Genomic DNA, 27,339 nt, shown 5'->3' on the forward strand with positions numbered 1-27,339 from the left:
AACGCCGCGTGCTGCAGTGACGCCAGAGAACGCTGGCGGTGGGCGGGACTCGCGTGGGCGGCCCATGGAGTGAAATATTAAACCACCGCGCGAGGAGAGCAAAGGGAAAGGGAGGAGGAGGAGGAGGAAAAAAAAAAAGAGAGAGAAAAAAAAAACGAGTGTCACAGAGTAGGAAACAACTGAGAAAAAGAAGCAAGCAGACAGTGAGCTGCGTGCTGTATTACTGGAAGAACGGACGCGGTTTGGATTCCTTCAATATGCACGCTGGGATAGCAGAAAACAGTGGACAACATTTCTCCAGACTGTCCTGCTAAACTGAAAAGTAACTCCCCTTCACCACCACTCCAACTCCAAAACAGAAACACCATTTTACTTTTTTTTTTTTTTTTTTCAAAACACCCATCGCAGTACCGCTTCTGTACCGAAGGAGGGAGAGGGGAGAGCAAGCGAGCCACACTGAGAGGAGTGACTGAAAGAAAGAGAGAGAAGAGAAGGAGGGGGGAAAAGTTTCCAGCGGCACTCTCTGTGTACTCGCACACACACACAGAGAAAGGAAAAGCAGAGGATAAAAAACAGCGAAGAAGAAAGAGAGGGACTCGATTTCCCCCCACAATCACAGCGTCATGAAAACCCCCGGCGAAACAGGTATGCGCACAATCCGTGATTATTCTCCTTCTTCTCGTTTGATTTGAGAGAGAAACGCGTTGCCGTGTCTGTCGAGGGCTTGCGTTCGTGTCTCGCAGTGGAGTGCAGCTGTGAAGTGAGTCGCCGTGCTTGTGTTCGTGTAGTTTGTATTTATTTGTGGTGTTGCTGTGCGCTGTTTTGAGGCGTGTGTGTTGAGCTGGGGTCAGTTTTAGGAAGGGGGTAGCTAGGTGAAATGCTTTCGTTTCGTTGCGGTGTTGGGGAGGGGGGTGAGGAGAGAGAGTAATAGTTTAATGTCGGGCTGTTTTGTATTAGGGAGAGAGCGCGTTTAGGGTTCCAGTGCAGCTGCATTTTTGGTGGAAACAAATATGGAGTTTGTTCGTTTCGTTTTCTTTTGATTTTTGTTGGCGAAGCCGGAATAGAAACCCCGATGCGAATGTATATGTGTGTGTTGTTTTAAACCGATCAGCTGGCGTATTTCTAAATGAGTAAGCGACTACTAGACCGAGGTCATAAATTCGGGGAATGAAAAAATCTCGCGTGTGAGAGAGATGACCTGTTGAATGCGTTCATTGCCCTTTCTCTGTGTGTGTTTTAAAATTACATTTAACTTCTTTTAGTAGAAACCGAGAAAGCCTGACTGTGTTTCTAACTTCAATGTACCGTTGTCTTATTTTATTTATATAATATCTAACATATTAATCTGCAGTAATTGTGTTTTTTTTTTTTTTTAAAGGAGGGCGGATTAGAAAAAGTTAATACGTAACACAAACAGGGGGTCTGGTGTTTTTTCTTGTTGATATGTGTGTTTTTGGGGTTGCAAAGTGTTTTATCGTGACTCTGTGTGTGTTCCTTTTCGGTTTACTAAATACAGTAAGAAGGCATTTCCGGAAGTCAGACGTCCGCTTGTCGTTTCTTTTTTTTTTTTTTTTGGTGTGTGATGCGTGTCCTATTCCACTCTAATACAGTGTCCGAGCTGGATAAACTATCGGGGACAGACCTACACAAAGACGGGCCGTTCCCAATATCGAAACTTCATGTGTGTTTTATTTCATCTTGTCTGTGGAGGTGGTTGTTAAGGAAGGCACTGAGTCGGATGCGCTAATGTGTTTATTGTAAATAAACCTATTACTGTGTGTGTTGGGGGGAGTCTGTGTACCAATAATAATGGATAGATAGTAATGACAATTTAATGGTTTGTGTTTAAAATGCGCCAGTCCTGTGTTGGTGTCGTTTTACTTTAAGAACAGGATGTCCTGTAAAACATAGTACTGTATAGACTAATTAATACCACCCCCCCCACCCCCCCACAAACACACACCACACACACCCCCCACACACATACTGACACACACACACACACGATGTGTCACATATTGAACTGAGTGCTTGACAGGGCAATGTCTAATAGATAATATCTGTTTCCTTTAAATCTCTGCAGAGGTCATCAACAAATACACTTTTAATGACATCTTGGCAACTACAATATGAAGTTTCCCTGCTACACGTAGCTGTGCGAGCGGTTTTAAAAGCAATAAACCATATAGCACTCTGGAAAACTTAAAAAAAATACCCTTAAGAGAACCACCTCGGGGGTGAGAGAGAGAGAGGGGAAGGGGGTGGCGTGATTAAGTTTGTGAGCTGGAGTACTCGCCCCAGCAGTGTTCATTTAGAAAGCATTTAAGAAGTTGAATATTAATGATCGCGATACAGAGTCTTATCCGCGGAACCTTGGTCGGATCCGTGTGCTGTCATTTCATTGAGATAACCTGTAGGTTTGATTTGCAAGCGGTGTCTGGCTGCAGCGTTTAGACATCTGGTGATCTCTCGAATTGAGAGAGGAGGGGGGATTAAAACACACACTCTCTCTCTCTCTCTCTATATATCTATCTATCTATCTATCTCTATCTATCTATCTATCTATCTATCTATCTATCTATCTATCTATCTATCTATCTATCTATCTATCTATCTATCTATCTATCTATCTATCTATCTATATATATATATATATATAATTACACATGCATGCTTTGTATTTTCCTAGTGACTTGAATAGTAGTGTGTACATCTGCGTGTTTTCAGTTATTCTTTTCCACACTGTAGGCGCCATTTTTTTCCACACGGAATTTACTTTTATTTAAGCACACACTTTTTTTTTTTTTTTTTTTTTTTATGAAACCTACACGTCTGGCAAATTATCGTATTTTAAGATAAGTGACGTGGGTCGTCTTTTCCTTTTTCTTTCCCGCCCCTCTTTTTTTTAAATGAAAGTAAAAGCAGTTATAGAAACAGTCTCCTGTTCATTTTCTATAGTTTTTTTAAAGACTTGTACGTACACTCCGTTTTCAGAATGGGTCTGGTACAGTTGAATTGTAATGTTTAAAAGTGTTTTTTATTTGTGAGTGTTTGTTTGGTCCCGTGTTAGTGCATCCCGTATTGGGGTTGCTGATAGTGCTATCAGTGAACGGCGGTGTCTGGATTTTTATTTTTCAAACCACAAGGCCGAGGCTTTGCAGTTTAATGACCTTTCACCAGCCTCGCAATTTTCACGTTTTAACAGTTTGGCAGCATGAGGTTTAAACCTCTCTCTCTTTCTCTCTCTCGCTAGTCAGATATTTTGAGAGTATTAAAACACAGCAGTACTCCCGAATCGTGATTTTTAATGTCGCGATGTATTTTAATAACACATTTTTTTTGACCCCCCCCCCCCCCCCCTTGTCGAGTTTGAGACACTCGCACAATTCAGAAAGGAACTTTGTTTCGGAAAAAAAAAAAACAACGTGGTTTTAAGGTAGACCGGGGGAAGATATAGCGAGGGCGCCTTTTTTATATAAATAAGTATTGTAATGAAATGCAAATAGTTAGCCATGTGAATGTATGGCAACCACAGACACGCACAGCCTTGATAAATATGTCTTTTTAAAGGGGGTAAGAAGGCAGTTTCTTGTCCTATCTGGAACATGTGTATACTTGAGGGGTTCAATAGGACAGTCTGGTGATGGGAACGCTAATTTGAATGAAGCATGTTGACATACCGATGTATTTTTATCGGGTTATTTAATCAAAACAATTTTTAAAGTAAATAGGCTGCTAATGTATAAGTGCGGACAGCTCTTTCTATAGTCGGTTGTAAGATGGGAGTGGTTATCATATTAAATGCATATCATTTAAGAGCACGGTTTTGTTTTCCCAACTATTTGCCAGCCGGAGCGGTATTTATTGGGGGGGTGTGGGTGCAAATAGACTTCTAAACAATCTCATTTACTAGTCTCGCCTGATCAGATAAGAAGCATTCAGTGTAAATCAACAATCATATCTTTTCTTTTTTTACTTTGCTAAAAGTTACGTGTGTGTTTTTATTCCAAGTACAGACCATTGTTGTTTTGTAAAGATAATTTAATCTTGTCAATTTAAAATAAGCACATCATTATTAATGGATAACGCCTGTGATTTGCATTGATCAAACTATTAATATAACGGCGAGACAACAAAGTAGTTATTTATGTGGTTTTGTTTTTGTGCTCTCCACTAACTATATCATGACAGGTAAAAATAACACACAGACAGTTGTTCAAAAAAGGTGCCCGTTGTATTAATTTCCTTTTATGTACATTAGTTGTCAGTGTGTATAAAAACATTAGCGGTGTAGCCAGGCCATCTCATAAATATAAAATTGTCGTCTGTATACCTTCGCTTCAGTGAAACTGTACAGTACGAACCTACACAAACCACCACCTATTCAAATACGCAGAGACAGCGAAACAAAAACAACTGCCATTACAAAGGACAGCTTATTAAAATAACCAGAGCCTCACACACATCGCCTTCATAAGCAGATAGTGAATGAAACTCTTAATACACGTCTACTACCATTAGAAATACACACGTTAATTTAACTAATAAGTTACACCAAAAAAAAAAGACGATACAAGAAAGATATTGTCGAGCATTACAAATTCCAAAACACTCACTTTCCATGAAGTTGGTCTGGCTGTATTGTGTAGGCTAACGTCGCAGTTGAGAGAGGTTAAACCCGTATGGTGTATTTTTTTGTTTTTTTAGTTTCCGTTAGTGTTAATCGGTTATTTTTTTAAAATATTTTCAAATCCGAGTGAAGCACGAGACTGACCGTTGGCGTTGGAATATTGAGCCGTATCAAGATTCCAACACCCCGGCCTGCAAATGGCGCCAACTCGCTTGGCTCGAGCGTGCTTTTAAATTTGCGGGTAGAAACTCTTTTGTCTTGTAAATACAGACTCCTGATTTAATTTAATTAAAAAATAATAATAATAATACATATTTTAAAGTCGTGTTGTCGTCCCCCCCACCCCCTTCCCACCAAAACTACTTGAACACAAGGGCACTTTGTTTTGTTGGTGTGGGATATCCACGTGGCGCCACCTTAAATGTGAGCTTTCTCTCCCTCCCCCCACCGTCCCGTCTCTCCTCTCCTCCTCCTTCCCTCTCTCCTCTCCTCTCTCCCTCCTCTCCCTCCTCCCTTCTCACTCGGCAGGAATTTGTTGGGGCTTTTGAAGTTTTTTTTTTTTCAGTGTTTAAACTTGCCTCGTTTCGTCTGTGACTTGTTTCTCTCTCTTTCTCTCACTCAAACTTTTCATTAACAGTCCAAATTATCCTCTGCCCCGTAAAAAAAAAAACAACAACAAAAAAAAAACTGCTAAGAAATAAATAATAATAAAAACAAAACACACAGACACTTCAGTATTGTGTAGTAGAGTAGCAGGGTTGGCAACGTGTGAGCGCCGTAGTTTTTTTTCCCCCCAGTATATTTAATTTACGACTACATTGGAATTTTTTTTTTTTTAAATTACATTTTAGTAAACCAATTGTAAAACCGTTTAATTTAGTTTACCACCACGTGTCGAAAAAAACCCCCAAACTATTCTGTTTGATTTACTAGGCATTTCCTAACTCCTGGTCAGAAAACCTGTCGACTCATATATATATATATATTTTTTTTTAAATATAAATGGCCATCGATGTGTGTTTGTGTTTTGGGTGTGTGTCTGTTTGCCATGTTGCTAATGTGATTAATATCACAAAACCATAAAACATTGTCCTTCCGAAAAACTGAAACTCAAAGAGTTTCCTGTTTTAAAATACAAAACAATCTGTTTATTCATTTTGAAGCTTCCCATAGCTGTTGTTGTTGTTATTATTATTATAGCCTAAAAGTTAAGGTTAGAAACTGGCACTAGCTGTGATGCTGCTGCTGCTGCACCCAGTCCAGGGCTTCAGGGCTCAGTGATGTCTGTTACTGAGCTGAACCTGAGCCAGGAGTTTCTACAAAAACAGTTCTTGCTAAACCCACAGACTCCCTGGTGAGACGTGCGTCTCTTGTTTAAATTTCTGGCACCCGAGGTTAATTCAACAATGTACCTGAACACCAAAAGGTACATATAGCCGAATGGCCCCCATGACCTGTTAGATTTGTTGATGTTTTAACCCCCCCCTCCAGGAGCAGAGTTTGCCCCCCCCTGGTTTAAAATGACCGGGTAGTGAGTCTGCAGAATCGGGGGCCGCTGGTGAGCCAGCTCTGAATGGAGTGACCCCGCTGCTCACCACAGCGTGAATGTACAAGTCTCACCTGTGAGCCTGTAGCGTTACTAAGAGATCCTGTAACCTGCACTCTCTCTCTCTCGCTTTTCTTTCTCTCCTTTCTTTTTTCTTCTCTTTCTCTCCATTCCTTATTTTTCTTTCAATTGTTTATATTTATTTTGTATCTAATGATTTTAAGAATACTACGTTTCGTGTAATAGTTAAAGTATTTGTTTACCCTCAAAAACTTGCGATCATTTCTAGAATGTACTTTTGGGTTTTTGAAGGTATTTCTGACGCCCGGGGACCTGGGTGCAGGGCTAGTGTGAGTTTCAAGCTGAGGGAGGGATGGATGGAGGGAGGAATGGAGGGAGGGAGGTGCTGCTCTTTCACTGCAGTATGCTGTAATTCAGGGGATTATCATGGTATGTAATTACAGGTGCTGAAAACCTAGGACTTTGTAACGATGTAATGATAGAGGTTTTGGTGGAGGGCCCTCGCTCACCTTTAAGAGCATTTTGCAGCACTGGGGGGGTGGGGAGACACACACCCTGGATAGGATTTCCTATACTATTAGAGTGCTCTGCAGTGTTGAGGGGAGCTCTCTTTCCTATAGACCTCTATACAGCTCTGCAGTGTGGAGTTCTCTTTCCTATAGACCTCTATACAGCTCTGCAGTGTTGAGGGGAGCTCTCTTTCCTATAGACCTCTATACAGCTCTGTAGTGTTGAGTTCTCTTTCCTATAGACCTCTATACAGCTCTGCAGTGTTGAGTTCTCTTTCCTATAGACCTCTATACAGCTCTGCAGTGTGGAGTTCTCTTTCCTATAGACCTCTATACAGCTCTGCAGTGCTGAGGGGAGATCTCTTTCCTATAGACCTCTATACAGCTCTGCAGTGTGGAGCTCTCTTTCCTATAGACCTCTATACAGCTCTGCAGTGTGGAGTTCTCTTTCCTATAGACCTCTATACAGCTCTGCAGTGTGGAGTTCTCTTTCCTATAGACCTCTATACAGCTCTGCAGTGTTGAGGGGAGCTCTCTTTCCTATAGACCTCTATACAGCTCTGTAGTGTTGAGTTCTCTTTCCTATAGACCTCTATACAGCTCTGCAGTGTTGAGTTCTCTTTCCTATAGACCTCTATACAGCTCTGCAGTGTGGAGCTCTCTTTCCTATAGACCTCTATACAGCTCTGCAGTGTTAAAACAAGTTAAACCTGCTCATTCTTTCCTGTCTTTTTTTCTCTCCTTTTGTGTCACCTTCTTTCTCCCCTTTCCCCTCCTCTTTTTTTAAAAATATGTTTTGTGTCTGATGAATACTGTGTGTGTGTGTGTGTGAGCGAGGCGTGTCTCTGTGCTAGCAGGGCAGCAGTCGTGTGAAGCTCTCTCTCTCTCTGCTGGCGTTCTCTGAGGTTGCCTGTTGCATAGTTTCCATATCAAACACTGCCTGGGAAAGAGAAAAACACATGACTGCACAGTCTGGCCTGCTGCTGAGACTTCACTGAGCCGCATTCACAACTTCCTGTCAGTACCCAGGAATTATTTTTTTGGGGGGTGGGGCTCCGTGCCTCAAGCCTGCCCTGGACTGGAGGGAGCACCCTTTCTCTCAGGAGGGTGCAGGGATCCTATACGTGTGTGTACGCACACACACACACACACGCTTGCTTGACATTTCTGTTTCAGATAGCGGCAAAGTCGCTGGGAGGCCATGCAAATCCGAGCAACGGTCCCTCTGAACTGTGTCCCGAGTGAGTTTATGGAAGTCTGCAGCCTGGCTGTTTTCCCTGTCCTGTCATCCAGTTCAGCGGATCACCTGAATTTATTTATTTTTTTATCTGGGGAGGGAGGGAGGGAGGGAGGGGGGAAACAACGATGGCGGACCAAACCATTAAGGAGGCAGTGTGATCCAGTGGTTAAAGTCCAGGGCTTGTAACCAGAAGGTCGCCGGTTCAAATCCCACCTCTGCCACTGACTGACTCCCTGTGTGTGACCCTGAGCGAGTCACTTCACCTCCTTGTGCTCCGTCCTGCGGATGAGATGTTAAATCAACGTCCTATTGGAAGTGACTCTGCATATAATGCGCAGTTCACAGCCTACCTCTGTAAAGCGCTTTGTGACGGTGATCCACTATGAAAGGCGCTATAAAAATAGATTATTATTATTATTATTATTATTATTATTATTATTATTATTATTATAGCTGACTCACTTCAATACTAAGAATCACCGTGGACTTGCCTTTTCTTTTTCAGTGCGACACGCAGGCCTGTTTCTGTGAGCAAACTTATTTTAAAAATTGGTGTTTTAAATCACGGTTCTAAATGGACCTTTTTATAACGCGAATTTACAGGGAGGGGGGGGAAAACAAAACCTGGTGGGGGGGGCTCTTTGGGTAGGTGATTTTATTTTTGGAGTGTGCGCGTCACTGCGTTGAAACTGTGTTGGAACGGATTAAAAAAAAAACCAAAAACCCTTTTTACTATTGATCCGTCCAGCGAGTCGCGAATGACCAGTTATGTAATCCTAGAAAGCCTCTCTCTCTGTCTCTCTCTGTCTCTCGCTGTCTGTCTTTCTCTCTCTCTCGGTCTCTCTCTCTCTCTCGGTCTCTCTCGGTCTCTCTCTCTGTCTCTGTCTCTCTCTCTCTGTCTCTCTCTCTCTGTCTCTCTCTCTCTCTCTCTGTCTCTGTGTCTCTCTCTCTCTCTGTCTCGTGTGCGATGGCGTTGTTTGACGGCTCTTGAGCACAGTTTGGGCTCTGTGTGTGTGCCCCTCTCCTCTCCTCTCCTCTCCTCCCTCGTTGAGGCTGTGCAGGTGTGAGCCCGTGTTATCCGTCCCGCGGCGCTGCTGCTCTGTGTTGTTGTTGCTCCTCGGCTGGTCCCTCGTTCTGCGGAGGTTACATCATCGGCAGCCCTTTTATGTAACTCCAAACCACGGATTATTCTCTCCAGCTGGGAATATGAATTCCCTTTCTGATCTGGAGTGCTGAAATAAACAGCGTGTTGGGGACTCTCTCTCTCTCTCTCTCTCTCTCTCTCTCTCTCTCTCTCTCTCTCTGATGCTTTATCGGCACGACTAGAGCAGAAGTATTGCCAAAGTAATTAGAAAATAAATAATAAAAAAAATAAAATAAAAACATTGTACCAAAAGATTTTACAGATATAAAACACACACACACACAGATAGTTATTTGTGCACCCATGTGTGATAGAAGGGAGTTTCTGTCAGTGAAGTGTAATGGGAGCAGATAGAATTAGAATTTAGAATTGAAAAAACAGGAATTCTAATTCTAATTCCAGTTCCAGTTCCAGCTCTGTTTAATTCTCAACACCAGTGCAGTAATGAAAGTTATTGGGGCTAAAGGAATGGGAATCATGTTATAAACATTTCTGTGGATGTAGATTTTGTCGGGGGGGCGGGGGGGGGGGGTCATAATGGGTTGTAATTCTAGTTTGGTTTTGGCACGCCTGCGCAGTTTGTCATTATACCTTGAACTTGAGGAGGTAATCGGCTTTGAGGGACGGATCAGAGGAGAGAGAGGTGTGTGTGTGTGTGTGTGTGTGTGTGTGTGTGTGTCAGGGGTGTTTGGTTCAGCTATGCGAGCGATGCGCTGGGATATTTATACTGCTTCCAGGTCACAGGGTCGCTGTGCCGAGTCTGCCCGCAGTGAGATTGGGTTTCTGTTTGAGAACTCTGTTGGTGTCAGAGCCGTGCCAGGGAACAAACGCTGGGACTTTGCAAAAACTTTAATGTGATGCTAGGCGTTTCAGATGCATATTATTATTATTATTATTATTATTATTATTATTATTATTATTATTATTATTATTATTATTATTATTAATAATCCAGGTTGAGGATCAATTTTTTTCAATTATTTTTTGCAATCCAGTCCCACAGTATCAAAATTCCTTTGCAGTGCGATCTGACTGTGTGTCCGATAACATGTGCTTCAAAAAATAAATAAAACTAGTTATATGAAACCTCAACAAACCATAAACAGACTCCCCGTCTCTCCCCTTGCAGACCCTCCGTCTCTCCCCTTGCAGACCCTCCGTCTCTCCCCTTGCAGACCCTCCGTCTCTCCCCTTGCAGACCCTCCCTCTCTCCCCTTCTCTCGGACTTCGGAAATCCTGAATACCTCCCCCCCCACCCCAGGCTAAATAAAGACGGGACGGAGAGAGATTGATAGGGGAGGGTGCTCTCCGTTGCCACTGCGCGGTGTTGGGTGTCGCTTGGAGCACGTCGGCAGAATTCGATGCTGGAAATTTCCTTCCAGTGAAAACCGTCTTGCTCCTCCACACCCTGAATCGAGCGGTCTGTACAGAGGGCTGGCAATCGACCACTTAATCCATATTGAGCTGACTTGACAGACCCTGACAGTGACAGTAAGGCTGCCATTGCATTGCACAGCAGTTTGATCCATTTCTGTGATCCGCTGTGCGGTTTTAAATAACACACCTGAGCTCGTTAGCTGTGGCTCACCGAGCTGGTAGTAAAACCTGGAATGGGTGACGCCGCTGTGCAACAGGAGTCTTTATTTTATTTTTGCTTCCCTGGTTCAGGGCAGGCAGTTGGAAGTATTTTCAGAGCGGATCTCTCACGGTTTCTGTTTGTGTGAAGTCAGCGATGCTGTCTGATAAGTGATTCTGCAGCCAGGTAGGGTGACCTGCGCTGGGCAGGCTTATCAGCACTCTGCTGTAATCTCTCTGAGCTGAACGCGCTCTGGGAGGGAGGAAGTGGCTGCGCTCTCTCCCACCCCCGCAGGGCTGTGTAGCGCGGACGATGGGGGATGTAACGCGTCTGTCCGTCCGTCTGTCTGTCTGTCGGGGTCATTTTTTCCTGTTTTTTTTCAATTCCTTTCTAAAATCAATTTTTGTTGATTTTAGAGAGATTTGCAATTGTTCGCCCGCTTTCATTTTGAATTTTAATTATGAATTTCTTAGCAGACGCCCTTATCCAGGACGGCTTACAAACGTTACAAGATACCACATTATTTTTTACATACAATTACCCATTTATACAGTTGGGTTTTTACTGGAGCAATCTAGGTAAAGTACCTTGCTAAAGGGTACAGCAGCGGTGTCCCCCACCTGGGATTTAACCCACGACCCTCCGGTCAAGAGTCCAGAGACCCCCCCCCGGGACAGTGGGATGATCTCGGTGTTATTATGGGATACTCGCACAGCCGCGTGATTCAGTAGCTTCTATACAGAGGCTCTGCCTGTTGCATCTCTCTCTGTCTCCTGGTTTTAAAGGATTTGTTTTCGTTTTAGTTTTCTCCGGCTCCTCTGATCCTGTCTTAGTTTTATTTATTTATTTTATTTTTTATTTTTAGTTCTGAAGTATATCGGTTGCTAAGAGACAGAGTTGAGAGAGAGAGAGAGGCAGAGGAAGTGTGTGTTTGTCGGAGGGGGGGAGGAGGCCAGCAGACGCGTGATGACGCGCTGTCCGAGTCAGCGCTGACGTACGCGTGTGTGTGTGTGTGTGTGAATGCTTTTCTACGCAGGAGTTGTATGAAAGGGTGTAGGGAACAAATGAACCAGCGCACCTCAATAGATGAGTGCGTTATTACAATGTGCCTGGTTTTCTGTACAGGAGAGTGTGAAAGTGGGAGACTGTAATGAAAAGAACCTGAATCTGTGTGTGTGTGTGTGTCTCTCTCTCTCTCGCTGTCTCTGTGTGTGTGTCTCTGTGTGTGTGTGTGTCTCTCTCTCTCTCTCTCTCTCTCTCTCTCTCTCTCTCTCTCGCTGTCTCTGTGTGTGTGTGTGTCTCTCTCTCTCTCTCTCTCTCTGTCTGTGTCTCTCTCTCTCTTGCTGTCTGTGTGTGTGTCTCTCTCTCTCTCTGTCTGTGTCTCTGTCTCTCTCTTGCTGTCTGTGTGTGTCTCTCTCGCTGTCTCTGTGTGTGTGTGTGTGTCTCTCTCTCTCTCTCTGTCTGTATCTCTGTCTCTCTCGCTGTCTGTGTGTGTGTCTCTCTCTCACTGTCTCTGCGTGTCTCTCTCTGCATGTCTCTATCTCTCTCTCCTCGCTCGCTCGCTGTCTCTGCGTCTCTCTCTCTCTCTCTCTCTCTCTGTGTCTCTGTCTCTGCATGTCTCTCTCGCTGTCTCTGCATGTCTCTCTCGCTGTCTCTGTGTAATATTGAATTGCTCGCTGGCAGACAGGAAGTGCAGTCACTGGGAAGTGGTTTTTGTAGAACAATAGCAACTTCCTGCTCTGACTGGTTTAGCCAGAAACTCCAGGAAGTCCGCCCCCCCCACACTCCCCCCACTTCTCTGAAATCTGTGCTCTTAACCCCTGGTGTGCTGGAGACCCCCCACCCGCACCCAGCCCCCTTGAACTGAGTGTTGGATCATTCTGCAGCGTGTTGTAGTGTGATTAGTCCTGCCAGGTTTTCAGATAAGCTTGTTATTTGCTGTAGTTCTGTACAGGGTTTTATATTAGTATAGTGCAGTAACGCCAGCATTGCCCTGTGTGCAGGACAGCACAGCGAGGCTCTTCCCAGCACACAGCAGGCAATGCCAGTGCACTAGATCAGCACTTTATATAGACACCATGGTGGGTAGCTGCTGTAGTTCTGTACAGGGTTTTATATTAGTGTTATATAGTGCGGTCCCGCCAGCATTGCCCTGTGTACAGCACAGCACAGCGAGGCTCTGCCCAGCACACAGCAGGCAATGCCAGTGCACTAGATCAGCACTTTATATAGACACCATGGTGGGTAGCTGCTGTAGTTCTGTACAGGGTTTTATATTAGTGTTATATAGTGCGGTCCCGCCAGCATTGCCCTGTGTGCAGTACAGCACAGCGAGGCTCTGCCCAGCACACAGCAGGCAATGCCAGCGCACTAGATCAGCACTTTATATAGACACCATGGTGGGTAGCTGCTGTAGTTCTGTACAGGGTTTTATATTAGTGTTGTATAGTGCGGACAGCACAGTGAACACTATTTTTAAAACTGTTCTGGGACGCTGCTGTTTTTTTTTTTCAGTGCCTGTGTTTGTTTGGAAGTCGTTTTGTGGCTCCTCTCCGTGGTCTTTCGGGGGAAGGCTCGTGAGCTGTCGAGTGGCCTGCTAATGACTCCATTAGGGAGCAGCGGTGAACCGCGCTAACGAGGGTAAACACCAGCTTTAGGGGAGGGGAGGGGAGGGGAGGGGAGGGAGGTGTGGGAGTGTCTCCTCACCTTTCTAATGAAGAGTTAATGCAGTACGCCTCTCCACTCTGCACCTGGGAACGGCATTCTCCTCCTGCTGACTTGCCCACCCTGCTGTAGCTATCCTTCAACGCTTTGGTGTAAAAAATAATGTGAATGCACTTGACCAGCCTTCCACCTTCCTCTGGGGCCTGGGTTCCAGTCTGGGGGGCTAGGTGGCGCTAGCGGGTTCATGTTAATGCACTAGACCAGCCTTTCACCTTCCTCTGGAGGCCTGGGTTCCAATCTGGGGGGCTAGGTGGCGCTAGCGGGTTCATGTTAATGCACTAGACCAGCCTTTCACCTTCCTCTGGAGGCCTGGGTTCCAATCTGGGGGGCTAGGTGGCGCTAGCGGGTTCATGTTAATGCACTAGACCAGCATTTCACCTTCCTCTGGAGGCCTGGGTTCCAATATAAAATGTAATATTTTTTTGTCGGAGTGCAGCAGGTAGTTTTTCCTCGTGCCCGTGCTCGCTCCGACTCTCGTGCTCCCCAGACTCGTAACGCAGTCCAGCCCGTGTTTCTGGGGCTGCGTGTCGGAGCGGGCAGCTTCATTGAACTCTCTCCTCTCTCCTCTCTCTCGTCTCCTCTCTCTCTCTCTCTCCTCTCTCCTCTCTCTCTCTCTCACAATGGCTCTCGTGTCTCTTCTTGGTTATTTCTGTCTCTCCAAGGCCGCAGGCTGTTTCTCAAGACGGCTCCGACGCAATTCCTCTATTCATTCATTTGTTTATTTATTTATATTTTTAAATGTTCAATTCCTTTTTAAATTCAATTCCTAAATTCTTAAAAGGAATGGGACTTGATATTTTAGAGACATTTAATAACTGTTGTGATTCCTGAATTAACTGTTCTGGGGTTTCTTTTTTTAATATAACAGAGGTTTTGTAAAAATAGGAGTTCATTAAATACGACTGGAGTGAAGGGTTTGGAAACACAGCCCTGTCTGTCTGTCTGAGCTTCGTGGAGAAACGATACTCCTTCCCAGAGAGAGAGAGAGAGAGAGAGAGAGAGAGAGAGAGAGTGTGTGTGTGTCTCTGTCTTTGCGGGGGGGGGGGGGGGCTGCACTGGACTGGGGTGCTCAGGGGCTGGGTTGGGCTGAGGGGTAAAGCTCTTTGAGAGCTGGAGATGTCTGAGAGCTGAGATTTTAAAAGTGATGAATATTTTATTGAATCAGCGCTTCACTTCTGCCTGACCTCTGAGATCAAATGTCCTGGAATTGTGTGTGTGTGTGTGTGTGTGTGTGTGTGTGTGTGTGTGTGTGTGTGTGTGTGTGTGTGTGTGTGTGTGTGTGTGTGTGTGTGTGTGTCCTGGAATTATGTGTGTGTGTGCACGCGCTTGTGTTTGTTTGGTTCAGGTTAACATTTCAGCAACCCACCTTTTTTTTTTCCTGTTGTAACAAAAATAAATCTCTCTAAATAAGACTGCATGAATTTTGCTTTGCGCGGCTGCAGATCCGTGGAGCGGGCAGGATGGGTGAAGCAAAGAACACGGCGCTCCCGAGTGTTCTGGGAGCGTTCTGTTCTATAGAACGCGGCGCTCCCGAGTGTTCCGGGAGCGTTCTGTTCTATAGAACGCGGCGCTCCCGAGTGTTCCGGGAGCGTTCTGTTCTATAGAACGCGGCGCTCCCGAGTGTTCCGGGAGCGTTCTGTTCTATAGAACGCGGCGCTCCCGAGTGTTCCGGGAGCGTTCTGTTCTATAGAACGCGGCGCTCCCGAGTGTTCCGGGAGCGTTCTGTTCTATAGAACGCGGCGCTCCCGAGTGTTCCGGGAGCGTTCTGTTCTATAGATGTTTTGTATTGACATCAGTTTTAAAAAAATAAATAAAAATACCATTTTATTTTGTATTTATTCATTTAAATAAATGGGGTATATGGTTTGTTTTAATCATGACTCTTTCTATTGATCGTTTTTTAAATCCTCCAGTCTCAGATCGATTTTTGAGCCGCGCTGGTTTGCTAGTAATGTGTGGAGTGGTTTTGCAGGACACTGCCAAGCAGTGCCACGTATGACCGTGTTGTACGCCAGACCAGGTCTGTAGGGGTCTGGTCACGATTTTTCATTTTCGCTCGGCGTGTTTTGATCCCGCAGTGAATAATCTCTGTTTCCTCCCTCTCATGTCTGTGTGAGGTGTTTTTTTTTTAAGCTGCATAAGTGTCGTGTTAGTGGTGTTGTTTTTGTGTCCTGGGCTGGTAGTGTGGTGATGACCTCATTCTCCCCCCCCCCCCCCCCCCCAACCCCCCCCTCGCTCCCCGAGCACACATTAGCCACCACTCTTGCTCCTAAATTATGGATGAGCTTTGATTGGTCTGTTTAGGAGCTGTAATGGAGATTCTCAGTCACCCCTGGGGAGGGTAAACAGAGAGGGAGGGGGGGGGTCGTGATGAGGTCAAGTAGGGTCATTGATTCCTGACCTTTTATAAAAACAAAGGCTGTATTTTTAGTGATCTGAAAAGGATAAAAAAAAAATTTAAACAGTTTTTTTATAAAACTTCAGACCACTGAAAAAAAAAGATATATATATAATTTAAAACCTTTATTTTGCTAGGTAAGCACATTTTGAGATTTAAAATCTCTTTTACAAGTGCAGCCTAAACAAGACAGGCAGCAGCAACACAACAAAACACGCTACAAAAACAGATACAAAAATAAAACACAGATCGTAATAAAGCAATCAGATAGAAAGAAGCCTGCTCAACTATAAAACAAGCACAGCTCTCAAGCAGATCAGCGTGCAGCTGCCTCTGGAATCGGACTAAAATGATTCAGAACCGCAGCTGAAGTTTAGATCGTAAAACAAGACCAAGGAGCAGAATACCGCAGGCAGGTGATCTTTGAGCAGCCTCTGTACCAGTACTGCAGTTACAGAAAGAGACTCTGAAGTGTTCATTTTATATATGGAGGTAATTTACAAAGAACAGCCTTCTGTAACGGAATATACCAGAGCTTCAGCCTTCGAAGCCAAGGAGGCCCAGCCAGCCAGACTGCAACACCCTGAACTCGTAATGTATATCTCAAGGCTGCAGGATCTATAGGGTGCAGTTTGCTTAATGTGAAGGGCGATGCAAACCTATAGGCTGTGTCCCTAGAATCAATTTGTGGTAAGAATATAGTTAGCCTGTTTTTTTTTTTTTTTAGCTACAGGTCTATTAAAGAAGCTCGTCGTGAATTTTCCATTTTTTTTGCAAGATTATCAATATGGATCTTTTTAAAATCGAGATTACTATCCATCCAGATACTCAAACTTCTAGTTGTCAACTATCTCAATAACTTTAACTACAGATAATTTTTTAGTAGCATTTGTCCATGAAGAACATACCGTAGTATTTATGGTGTGTTTATATATATATATATAAAAAAAAAAAGTATTATAACTCGCCCCCCCCTCTTCTGTTAATAGAATCGGACGTTGTTTTTATTTGTAGCTTGTTTTTGAGTTCGGAGGTGTGCCGTGCTGTGGACAGTCTTCTCTGCTGCCACGGGCCTTGCACCCGAGTGCAGTGCAGTCGTGTGCCTTGGCGTGCATAAGCGGGCTTTTGTTCTCAAACGTTTTTGCTGTTCTTTGAGTTTATTCAAATTTCTTTGTGTGTTCAGTGCTGCGATTTTATTTTATTTATTTTTTTGGTCGTTCTGTGCGATGCACACTGAACTGAGCGAGACAGTCTCCACTTGCTTTGCTAGTGTGGTTCAGTTCAGCTGTGGAAAGGGTGATGTGTGTGAGGAGGAGGTGGTGGTTTAACACCAGGAAAGTGGGCAATGGAACATGTTTTGTTTCTATGACTGAGTTGTGTTGTGGGTCTCTCTTTGTCTTTTAAAGAAGCAGATTGAAACTCTGAGACGGACGTTTTTCCTTTTTCCTTTTTGGTGTTGGCGCTAGGCTGTGTGTGTGTGTGCCTGCCGTCCTTTTAGATGTCTGCCAGTCATGAGATTTGTGACCCCGCTCTCACCCCCCAACCCTCCTCCTCCTCCTCCTTGTATTGTGGCAGTTTGATTCGAATATTTGTCTCTCTCTCTGTGCGCTCCTCCTCTCTGACAGCTGGGCTTGCCTTCCCAGACTGGGCGTACAAGCCGGAGTCGAGCCCGGGCTCGCGACAGATCCAGCTGTGGCACTTCATCCTGGAGCTGCTGCGCAAGGAGGAGTGCCACGACATCATCGCGTGGCAGGGGGACTACGGCGAGTTCGTCATCAAGGACCCGGACGAGGTGGCGCGGCTCTGGGGAGCCAGGAAGTGCAAACCCCAGATGAACTACGACAAGCTCAGCCGGGCGCTCAGGTGAGGCACACGCACGCACACGCACACACACACACACACGAACTACGACAAGCTCAGCCGGGCGCTCAGGTGAGACGCACGCACACGCACACACACACGAACTACGACAAGCTCAGCCGGGCGCTCAGGTGAGACACACACACACACACGAACTACGACAAGCTCAGCCGGGCGCTCAGGTGAGACGCACGCACACACACACGAACTACGACAAGCTCAGCCGGGCGCTCAGGTGAGACGCACGCACACACGAACTCCGACAAGCTCAGGTGAGACGCACGCACACACACACCCCCCCCCCCAGACCCAGGACCTCCATTGTAGCCCTCCTGTTCATTTCAGTGGGCTGTGTGACGTTGCATAACCTCCAGGTAAACGCTCTCTGTATAGAAATGCTGTCACATGACGTGCGTTATGCAGTGGTGATTGAGAGCCTTCCTGTTCATTGCAATGGGCTGTGTGAGCCGATGTGAAACACCCACCGTTAAGAAATGCTGCTGTTACATAACATGTGTTCAGGGGCAGTGATAGCCCTGCTATTCATTTCAATAGGCTGTGTGCAGCTATACTGTACACAGGGCACTATATAACACTCATATAAAACCCTGTACAGAACTACAGCAGCTACCCACCATGGTGTCTATATAAAGTGCTGATCTAGTGCGCTGGCATTGCCTGCTGTGTGCTGGGCAGAGCCTCGCTGTGCTGTACTGCACACAGGGCAATGCTGGCGGGACCGCACTATATAACACTAATATAAAACCCTGTACAGAACTACAGCAGCTGCCCCACAGAGCGAAGTGGCTTCGGGAGCGCTTGACTGTGTCGGTGTGTGTTTCTGGCTCCCCTCACTCTCTCTGGTGTTTTCCATAGAGTGCTGTGGAGAGAGAGTTAAACCGTGACGTGCCTCTCGCCCCCCCCCCCCTCCTCTCGCCCCCCACTCCTCCTCTCGCCCCTCTCCCTGCTATCAGTGGTTCCTCTGTTCTCCAGTAAAGAGCCTTTTCTCTGTCCCAGTCTGACAATGAGCTCTCCCCAGCTCCCCTCATCTGCATACAGACGCTGTGTTTGTAAACAAGCCACAAAGGGGGCCCTGTCAGGGACGTGGCCTGGCGTGGCAGGGGTTAAACACGACTCGGATTGCGTCACGCTTCGACAAGACCCCACCACAACTGCACTACTGTTCAAACGGCACACCACTGCAGCAGGAAAAAAAAAACAAAAAATGCTTTTATAACTGTGGTGTCACGTAGTGCGGTCAACGCCAGCATTGCCCTGTGTGCAGTACAGCACAGCGAGGCTCTGCCCAGCACACAGCAGGCAATGCCAGCGCACTAGATCAGCACTTTATATAGACACCATGGTGGGTAGCTGCTGTAGTTCTGTACAGGGTTTTATATTAGTGTTATATAGTGCAGTAACGCCAGCATTGCCCTGTGTGCAGTACAGCACAGCGAGGCTCTGCCCAGCACACAGCAGGCAATGCCAGCGCACTAGATCAGCACTTTATATAGACACCATGTTGGGTAGCTGCTGTAGTTCTGTACAGGGTTTTATATGAGTGTTGTATAGTGCGGTCCCGTGATTGTTTTGCTCGTGCTTCTCGGTGGAGCCGTGTTCCTCTCGCGGTGACTCCGGCAAACCCAGACAGCGTCCCTGACAGGCTGCTCGTGGTTTCTCTCGCCGCACTTGGCAAAGTTTCAGGTGACGTCTGGAAGATTTAATTACACCCAGAGTCTGTCTGGGTGGAGCGTGATCGACTTAGACTTCTTTTTTTTGTTTGTCTTGTTTTTGTCGACGTCCTTCCGAAAACTTTAATCATCAAGTCGCCGAACGAGTTCCGTGTCATGTTTTACATTTTATTTATTTATTTAAACTCCTGCACAGTGCTGCTTCTCTCTCTCTCTCGATTCATTACAGGCTAAGACAAGTTTTGACTTGGCCAAAAAAAAAAAAAAAAGTTTCCTCGTTGCAGAAGAATGTGGAGAGTGTTAAGTCTCCCTGCTGCAGTGTGTGTGCGTGTGTGTGTGCGTGTGTGCATGCATGCGTGTGTGTGTGTGTGTGTGTGTGTGTGTGTGTGTGCGCGTGCAGGAGTGTGTTTCTGCAAGTCTGTGTGTCTTGGTAGCTTTATTCAGACAGCAGGCAGTGCTGCCTCTCAGCGTGTAACTGCAGGGAGGGCAATAAGACTCCTATTGCGTAGCACTTTCACCCACTCCAGGTTTTACTATCAGCTTGATTATCAAACTGCTAATGCAAGGGGAGTCTTACTTCCATCCCTGTATATCCAGGTGTGGAGATAAGACTCCTGTTACATAGCAGTTTAATCCAGTCCTGGCTTTGGTATGACTTAAATGACACACCTGAGCTTACCTTTACACACTGTGGGCTAATCAGGCTCATAAGAAAACCTGGAATGGGTGAAACTGCTGCGCAACCAGAGTCTTGCATCCATCCGTGCTATCGTATTACTACACAGACCCTGCTGATGGGAGGCGAGTGTCTCTCCTATTACAAATTATTACAAGCCTGCACTCCCCTGGATACAGGAGCAGTGCCCTGATTGGCCAGTGATGACAGCATTGATTTTAAGTGTACCCCCCCCCCCCCCCCTTAGCCAGGACCCCCCAGCGAGGAAGCCCAGGTGTGAGACTCTGCCTGTCTCAGTCAGTGCTGTGCCTTGCTTTTGAGGATCATTTGAACTGGATCAAAGATCCTGTGTGTAATGAACCTGCCGCCTGCTGCTGTCTTAATCCTTTAGAGGGGGGGCGGGGCGGGGCATGGGGGGGGGGGGGGCTTAAAACAAAACAAAAAGTCACTTTGGGTAAAGTTTTTTTTTTTTTTTTTTTTTGTGTGAAATGACGGCTTTCTCTTCTGTGAAAAGCTCATAGTTAAGAAATGTGCTTTTTTTTTTTTTTTTTTTTTTTTTTTTTTTTTAAAGAACTCTAAACCACACTGAGGTGCTGCCAGGAGTTGAAAGGGTTCAAATAAAATGAGAGCCTTGAGGATTTTTTTTTTTTTTGCTAGTTTTTGTAACACCTGTGCTTTGAAGGTTCTTTCTTTCTTTCTTTCATTCGTTCTTTCTTTCTTGTCAGTACTTACCCCCTTTACCCTCTGCCTGCTAGCCTACACAGACGTGTGTGTTGTTTTCAGTGGTGTATCCCTGGTTGATTAACAGAGTTTCACACAGTGACCTCCCTCCAGCTCCGTCTCCTCTCTGTGTGTGTGTGTGTTTTTGCCAGTGTGCCTTTTTTATTTTTAAATGCAAACCACACTTAAAATCTCAGTAATTGGTGGGTGGAACTAAAACGACTCCCATGTGATGTTTTACTGTCGACCGTATGTGTGTGTTTTTCTTTCATTTAAATTGCACGCTGCGACGCTCAGAAATAGATGCTGTTTTCTTCCCCGTGTGTCCGTCTCGCTGCGTGTGTGTTTGTCTCTGTATGCCTTTCTCGCTGTGTGTCTCTGTCTCTGTCTTTTTCGCTGTGTGTCTGTCTCAGTGTAAGGACACTGTGTCTGAACTGCACTTCACTAACTCACTGTAATAACAGCATTGCTGAAGTGTCGCCTTCCCCCTCTCAACATAAACTCTTTTTTTTTGGTTTGGTTTTTAAGAACATCACTCTAAACCCTTGCGCGTCCCAAGCCAGCATTAGCTGACATGATGAAACATTTACAGTGAAGAGCATCGCGTTCATACGCGTCTTTTTTTTTTTTTTTTTTTTTTTAAATAGTTTCTTATCGCTAGCAGATCGACCTGCGGCTACAGAACAGGGTCCGGCTTAATTCAATCTACTCCCAATTCCCGTTGGCTTTTTTTAAAAGCAATTTCAACACAGCGTTGATCAAAATCCCAACGACGCGGCGTTCTGTTAAAACAGAGCTTCTCACAGCGGCAACGCATCGCTGCAGATCGAAGTCGCTGTTTGTCAGTCGATTAAAATTGGCTTTCAAATGAAAGCAGTTGAACAATTACTGTCTCTAAAAGTCTCTCTCTCTCTCTCTCTCTCTCTCTCTCCAGGTATTACTACAACAAGCGTATTCTTCACAAGACTAAAGGAAAGCGATTCACCTACAAGTTCAACTTCAATAAGCTGGTCCTGGTTAACTACCCCTTCATTGACATGGGGCCTGGAGGTAAGTGGTGACACGCAAACACACGCACACCCCGCGCTGTCATGTGACCTGGGTTCCACTGGGGGTGTCCCGCAGACGCAACAGGATTTGGAGAGGAACCTTCTCGCTATCAGTCTGACTGGTGCGGGGGGGCGGGGTCTGGCTGAGAGATGAGTGACTCAGGGTTACAAATCCTCCCCCTCCTCCTCCACTTCACAGTTCAGCCGTTCAACTAACACTGAGTCATGAGACGAAGCATCACATTAATAACTAGCATTGTAGCCGACCTTGATATTGATGAGATCCAACCCTCTGAAATGTCTTTATAATATATAGCAGTAGACCCTGATATTGATGAGATACAGCCCTCTGAAATGTCTTTATAATATATAGCAGACCCTAATATTGATGAGATTCAGCCCTCTGAAATGTTTTTATAATATATAGCACTAGACCCTGATATTGATGCGATCCAGCCCTCTGGAATGTCTTTATAATATACAGCACTAGACCCTGATACTGATGAAATCCAGCCCTCTGAAATGTCTTTATAATATACAGCAGACCCTAATATTGATGAGATCCAGCCCTCTGAAATGTCTTTATAGTATATAGCACTAGACCCTGATATTGATGTGATCCAGTTATCTGAAATGTCTTTATAATATATAGCACTAGACCCTGATATTGATGCTATCCAGCCCTCTGAAATGTCTTTATAATATATAGCACTAGACCCTGATATTGATGAGATCCAGCCCTCTGAAATGTCTTTATAATATACAGCACTAGACCCTGATATTGATGAGATCCAGCCCTCTGAAATGTCTTTATAATATATAGCACTAGACCCTGATATGAAGGGACTAAATCAGGGTGTCTGTGTTAGCCCTGACCACCTCTCTCTCTCCCTCTCTCTTTGTCTCTCTAGGCGGGGTCCCCCAAAGCGCCCCTCCAGTCCCCACAGGAGGTCCCCACTTCCGGTTCCCGTCCACCCCCTCGGACGTGCTCTCCCCGAACGAGGACCTGCGCAGCCCCAACCTGTTCTCCGCCGTGGCGAGGCGCATGGCACGGGGATCCGTGAGCGACTGCAGCGACGGCACCTCCGTCAACTCAGAGATCGAGGAGGGGATCGGAGGGGGAGGGGGAGGCGGAGGGGGAGCCAACTCCGAAGACAGGGGCGGGGTCCCCAGAGACCTGCCAGTGCCCGGCGGGTTCCGCGGACTCCCCCCTTCCCTCCACCCGCGGCTGTCCCACGACTCCCTCTTCAGGGTCTACCCCCACGGCCGGCCGCACAGGGTGGACCCCCTCAGCCCCTTCCCCGTGTCCCCCCTCCCGGGCCCCGGAGGGTCAATGATGGGCCCCCAGCTGTCCCCGGCCCTGCCCATGACCCCCGGCCACCTGAACTACACCCCGTCCCCCACACTCAGCCCCATGTACAGCAGCCACTTCTCCTTCAACAGCGAGGATATGAAGCGGTACCTGCAAGCTCACACGCAGAGCGTCTACAACTACCACCTCTCCCCCAGGGCGTTCATGCACTACCCCAACATCATAGTGCCCCAGCCCCAGAGGCTGGACAAGGGGCATCCTCTGCACGCTAGCCTGCACAGCAACCACTCCTCATCCTCCTCCTCTTCCTCCTCCCAGCACCCTCTACCACCCCCGCCCTCCGCTCACCACCTGCAGCACCACCCAGCCCCCCAGCAGCAGCAGCAGCAGCAGCCCTCGGGAGAGGATCACTTGTCCTCCTTCAAGTTCAAGCTCCAGCCTCCTCCGCTGGGTAAGAAGCACAGGGAGCGGGTTATGAACGGTACCAGCACCGCGCATAGCGGGGTTCCCTCCTCCTCTTTCGGCTCCTCGGCTTCCGGTACCCCGAATTCGTCCTCCGCAGGGGGTAACGCCCCTTCCTCCTCCTCCTCCTCCTCCTCCTCCTCCTCCTCCTCCTCAAATGCCTCCGGTTGTCATTCTTCTGCCGTTCCGGGGGTCCCCCAGATCAAAGTGGAGCCCATCTCCGAGTCTGAGTCGGAGGAGGTGGAGGTGGAGGGTATCAGCGAGGACGAGAGCTTCTCCAGAGAGGGGGAGGAAGAGGATTTCGGGGACGAAGAGGACTATCTGGACGAGGATGTCTTCAAGACCCCCGCGGCCCCCTCCCCCCACACCCCTGGCGGCTTGCTGGACGGCTACCAGTTCACGGCCCATCACAGCCCCCACCCCCACCAACACTACCATCAAACCCACAGCCGACACCTGCAGCAGTACCAGCAGCCAGCAGGAGCCAGCAGCCGGAGAGGGGCTGCCTCTGTCCTGGCCTCCCCCTTGGCTTCATCGCGGACCGGGAACCACACTCCCTCCTCCTCCTCCTCCGCTGGTTTCCCAGTCTCCCCCAAACCGGAGCCCCTGGATTTGGAATCGCAGCCGGGATTTGGGAACGGGAGCGCGGGAGGGGAGAGGAGCGGCGGGAACGCCAGCGTTCCTTCCAGCCCGGGATTCGGAGTGGGGACGGGAGGAGGGGTCGGTGGGAGCAGCAGCAAGTGCATCCCCCTCAAACTGCGCTTCAAGAGACGCTGGAGCGAGGACCAGAGGATGGAGGCGAGCTCCGAGGAGTCCGACGACAAGAAAGTGAGGGGCGAGGAGCAGAAGCAGGAGACGCCTCGGGGAGAGGAGGAAAGGGGAAAGGGGGAGCGAGGGGGGAGCAGCAGCAGCAGCAGCGCTGGGAAAGTGACGATGACGCCGCTGGCGATGATGGATCACGAAGAGGAAGGCAGCAGGGATGCAGAAAGCAGGAGCAGAGAGGAGAAGGGGAAGATTGAAATCTACAATAATAACAGCAGCAGCAGCAGCCCTGACCCAGCGGAGAACAGTGTGGCCACGCGCAGAGTGAGTACCGAGCTGCACAGAGCCACAGCACAGCTCTCTCTGGAGAACAAGGAGTGCTGATCCAGGCAGGCAGACAGCCTGCGACCCCCCCCCCCTGTGTCATCTGTGCAGGCGTGTGCGCTGGTGTTGACTCCTGTGTTCTCTTCATCAATGTTGTACAGCTCCAGTTTAGTCACACAGTCATCGTCATCCTCCTACCCCAGGTTTTGGTTTGAGACTCAAGTATATATATTTCATATTTTTGCCATTTGGTTTCCAGTGCACGGGCTGCAGTTTTAAAACCTGCCCTGGATTTTGTGGATTGAGGGGATCTGTCAAAACTTTATGGACACACACACACACACACACTGACTGACTGTCTCTCTCTCTCTCTCTCTCTCTGACACACGCACACTGACGCTGTCTCGCACACACCTGTATTCTCTCTCAAGCCATCATCAAGGATTTTTCCCCTCTCTGCCTCACTTTTTTTTTTTCCTAAGTAAACGCAAAGATAACTTATCCAGCGTCTGCTGAACCAGGTAGTTGGGGGTGACGTTTTAAAACAAAACAACAAAGTTTTTAATTACAGTCAGATTAAAAAGTCCGGTAACTTTATCGAAGCCCGTTTTCAACCAGCAGTCCATCGACCGCGTTCTCGAGAGAGAGAGAGAGAGAGGTTTGCCAAATAAAAGTACTGAGGTAACTTTTAAAAACTGCATTCATTTTAATTAGTCGCCCCTTCCCCTCCACTCCACAAATCAACATTTAAACAGACTTGATTTGAGCAGTTTTCTGGGTTTTTTAGATTTTTATATGTAGGGCAGGAGGGGGTTCCTGTAGGATGTCTACAACTCCAGTCTGAAGTTGGCACTGGTCACAAAAAATGGACAAAGCATTTGCTGTGCTTTAAATCAAGGTGCCTATATCTCTGTCTCTCTGTCTCTCTGTCTCTCTGTCTCTCTGTCTCTCTGTCTCTCTGTCTCTGTCTCTGTCTCTGTCTCTGTCTCTGTCTCTCTCTCTCTCTCTCTGTCTCTCTCTCTCTCTCTCTCTCTCTCTCTCTCTCTCTCTCTGTCACTTGAATGCTAAAGCGAGGCTCATTTTTTTTAATTCTTTTATTTTTTTTTAGGAATTTTAAAACGGTTTGCATGAAAGTTTGAGAAGTTGCCCTGCCATAACTTTTTAAAATAAATCAACACACACAAGCTTTATAAAAACAGATCCACGTCAGACAGGAGACTTTAACATAGTACAATTATACACAGTGACCTGAAGAGGAGGAATATAAAATCACAGTATATTACAGCAATAGGCCGGGACTCTGTGTGTTTTTAGTTCTCCGCCACGTTGGGACACCATGTGTGGGTCGTGTTCCTGTAGAAATCAGATCAAGTCCAGTAACAGCAGGAGCGCTGCTCCGAACCAGCGCAGAGGGCTGAATCCACCACAGGCAGCTGACAAATAGGGGCTACGCTTGGGGGGGCTTACTTTCGTTCATTCAGTCTCGTTCTTTCGTTCTTTGCTGAGCTGCAAATACTAATACCTTCTTGCCTTGTTTTTTATAATAAAAAAAAAAAAAGATTTTAGACAAACGGAATAAATAAATTGAAGTACATTTAAACAAAATATATCTATATATATTGAAATGAGATGCAACCTGGATAAATAGTAAATAAATGAGAATTCAGGGAGGGGCGGGGTGTGGGGGGGGGGGCTGATATTTTAAGAAAAAGAGAATTGATTTTACACACACACACACGTGAATTGTATCTAATATAACTGATTGCTGCCTTATCAACTCAGAGGGTTTCTATACAGCGTGTTATTTTTTAGTGTTTTATCATCTTTCTGATAATTGTCCTATTATTATTGTTGTTATTATTATTATTATTGTTGTTGTTCTTGGGGATCGCCCCCTCTCTCATGGTGTTTATTTTTCCTCTGTTGCTCCCTAGATCTCTCTGATTCATAGCCGTCCCCCCCCCTCGTTGATTGTATTATTAATTGTAGTAATTGTATTTTTTTTTTAATGGATTTTCTCTTCTCCTATTTTTATATATATATAAATATTTCCTCTTTTCTTTCTTTCTGGGTATATTCATTTTTTTTTTTTTTTTTAAAACATCACAATAATAGTAATAATGTGGGGGGGGGAGAGAAATGAAACAAACAAAAAAACACAAAATTCTTCATAAAATGTAATACTTTTGAAAAAAAACAAACAAACCTGATCTTGTAATTGTACCAGCCCTGCGCTCTTGTTAATAGGTGTAATATAACATTTATAAATGATGAGAGGTGATGATAATGATTTTATTATTATTATTATTATTATGATGTAACATTGAATTTTTTTTTTTTTTTTTCTGTTTTTATTATTTTGCCTTGTGATTTTTAAACTGTATTTTTGGGTTCATTAAAAGTGGTTGGAAGCCGTTCTCGTCTCTGCGGTTGTTTGTGTGGCTAATCTCATTCCACAGGTGTGCTTCTACAAGCGCAAAGTCCCTCCTGTGTTTGCTGACTCAGGGTTCGGTTCAATGGAGTTTGCAGCTCCGCGCTGCCTCGCTCAGTGTGTGTGTGTGTGAGTGCAGGTCTTTGTGTCGGGGGGGGGGGGGGGGGGGGTGAGAGAGAGAGCAGGTCTCTGTGTGTGTGTGTGAGAGCAGGTCTCTGTGTGTGAGAGCAGGTCTCTGTGTGTTTGAGTGTGACAGAGAGAGAG

At 46.3% G+C, this 27,339-nt stretch overlaps 1 protein-coding gene across 2 annotated transcripts; it reads left to right on the forward strand.

Annotated features, from left to right (window-relative positions):
* Positions 1-27,060, forward strand: LOC117433773 (ETS domain-containing transcription factor ERF). Of its 2 annotated transcripts, none has more exons than XM_059008883.1 (4): positions 1-645; positions 17,432-17,651; positions 21,670-21,785; positions 22,696-27,060. In XM_059008883.1, the coding sequence occupies exons 1-4, from the start codon at positions 624-626 to the stop codon at positions 24,702-24,704; spliced, it is 2,367 nt and encodes a 788-aa protein (XP_058864866.1). In that variant the 5' UTR covers positions 1-623; the 3' UTR covers positions 24,705-27,060. The 2 variants fall into 2 exon arrangements, with proteins under 2 accessions (XP_058864866.1, XP_058864865.1); XM_059008882.1 differs by having other exon boundaries at positions 2-645; positions 17,414-17,651.
* The last annotated feature ends 279 nt before the right edge of the window (positions 27,061-27,339 follow it).

The sequence above is a fragment of the Acipenser ruthenus genome, chromosome 38 (genome assembly GCF_902713425.1).
Source record: "Acipenser ruthenus chromosome 38, fAciRut3.2 maternal haplotype, whole genome shotgun sequence".
In the NCBI taxonomy this organism is placed as follows: domain Eukaryota; kingdom Metazoa; phylum Chordata; class Actinopteri; order Acipenseriformes; family Acipenseridae; genus Acipenser; species Acipenser ruthenus.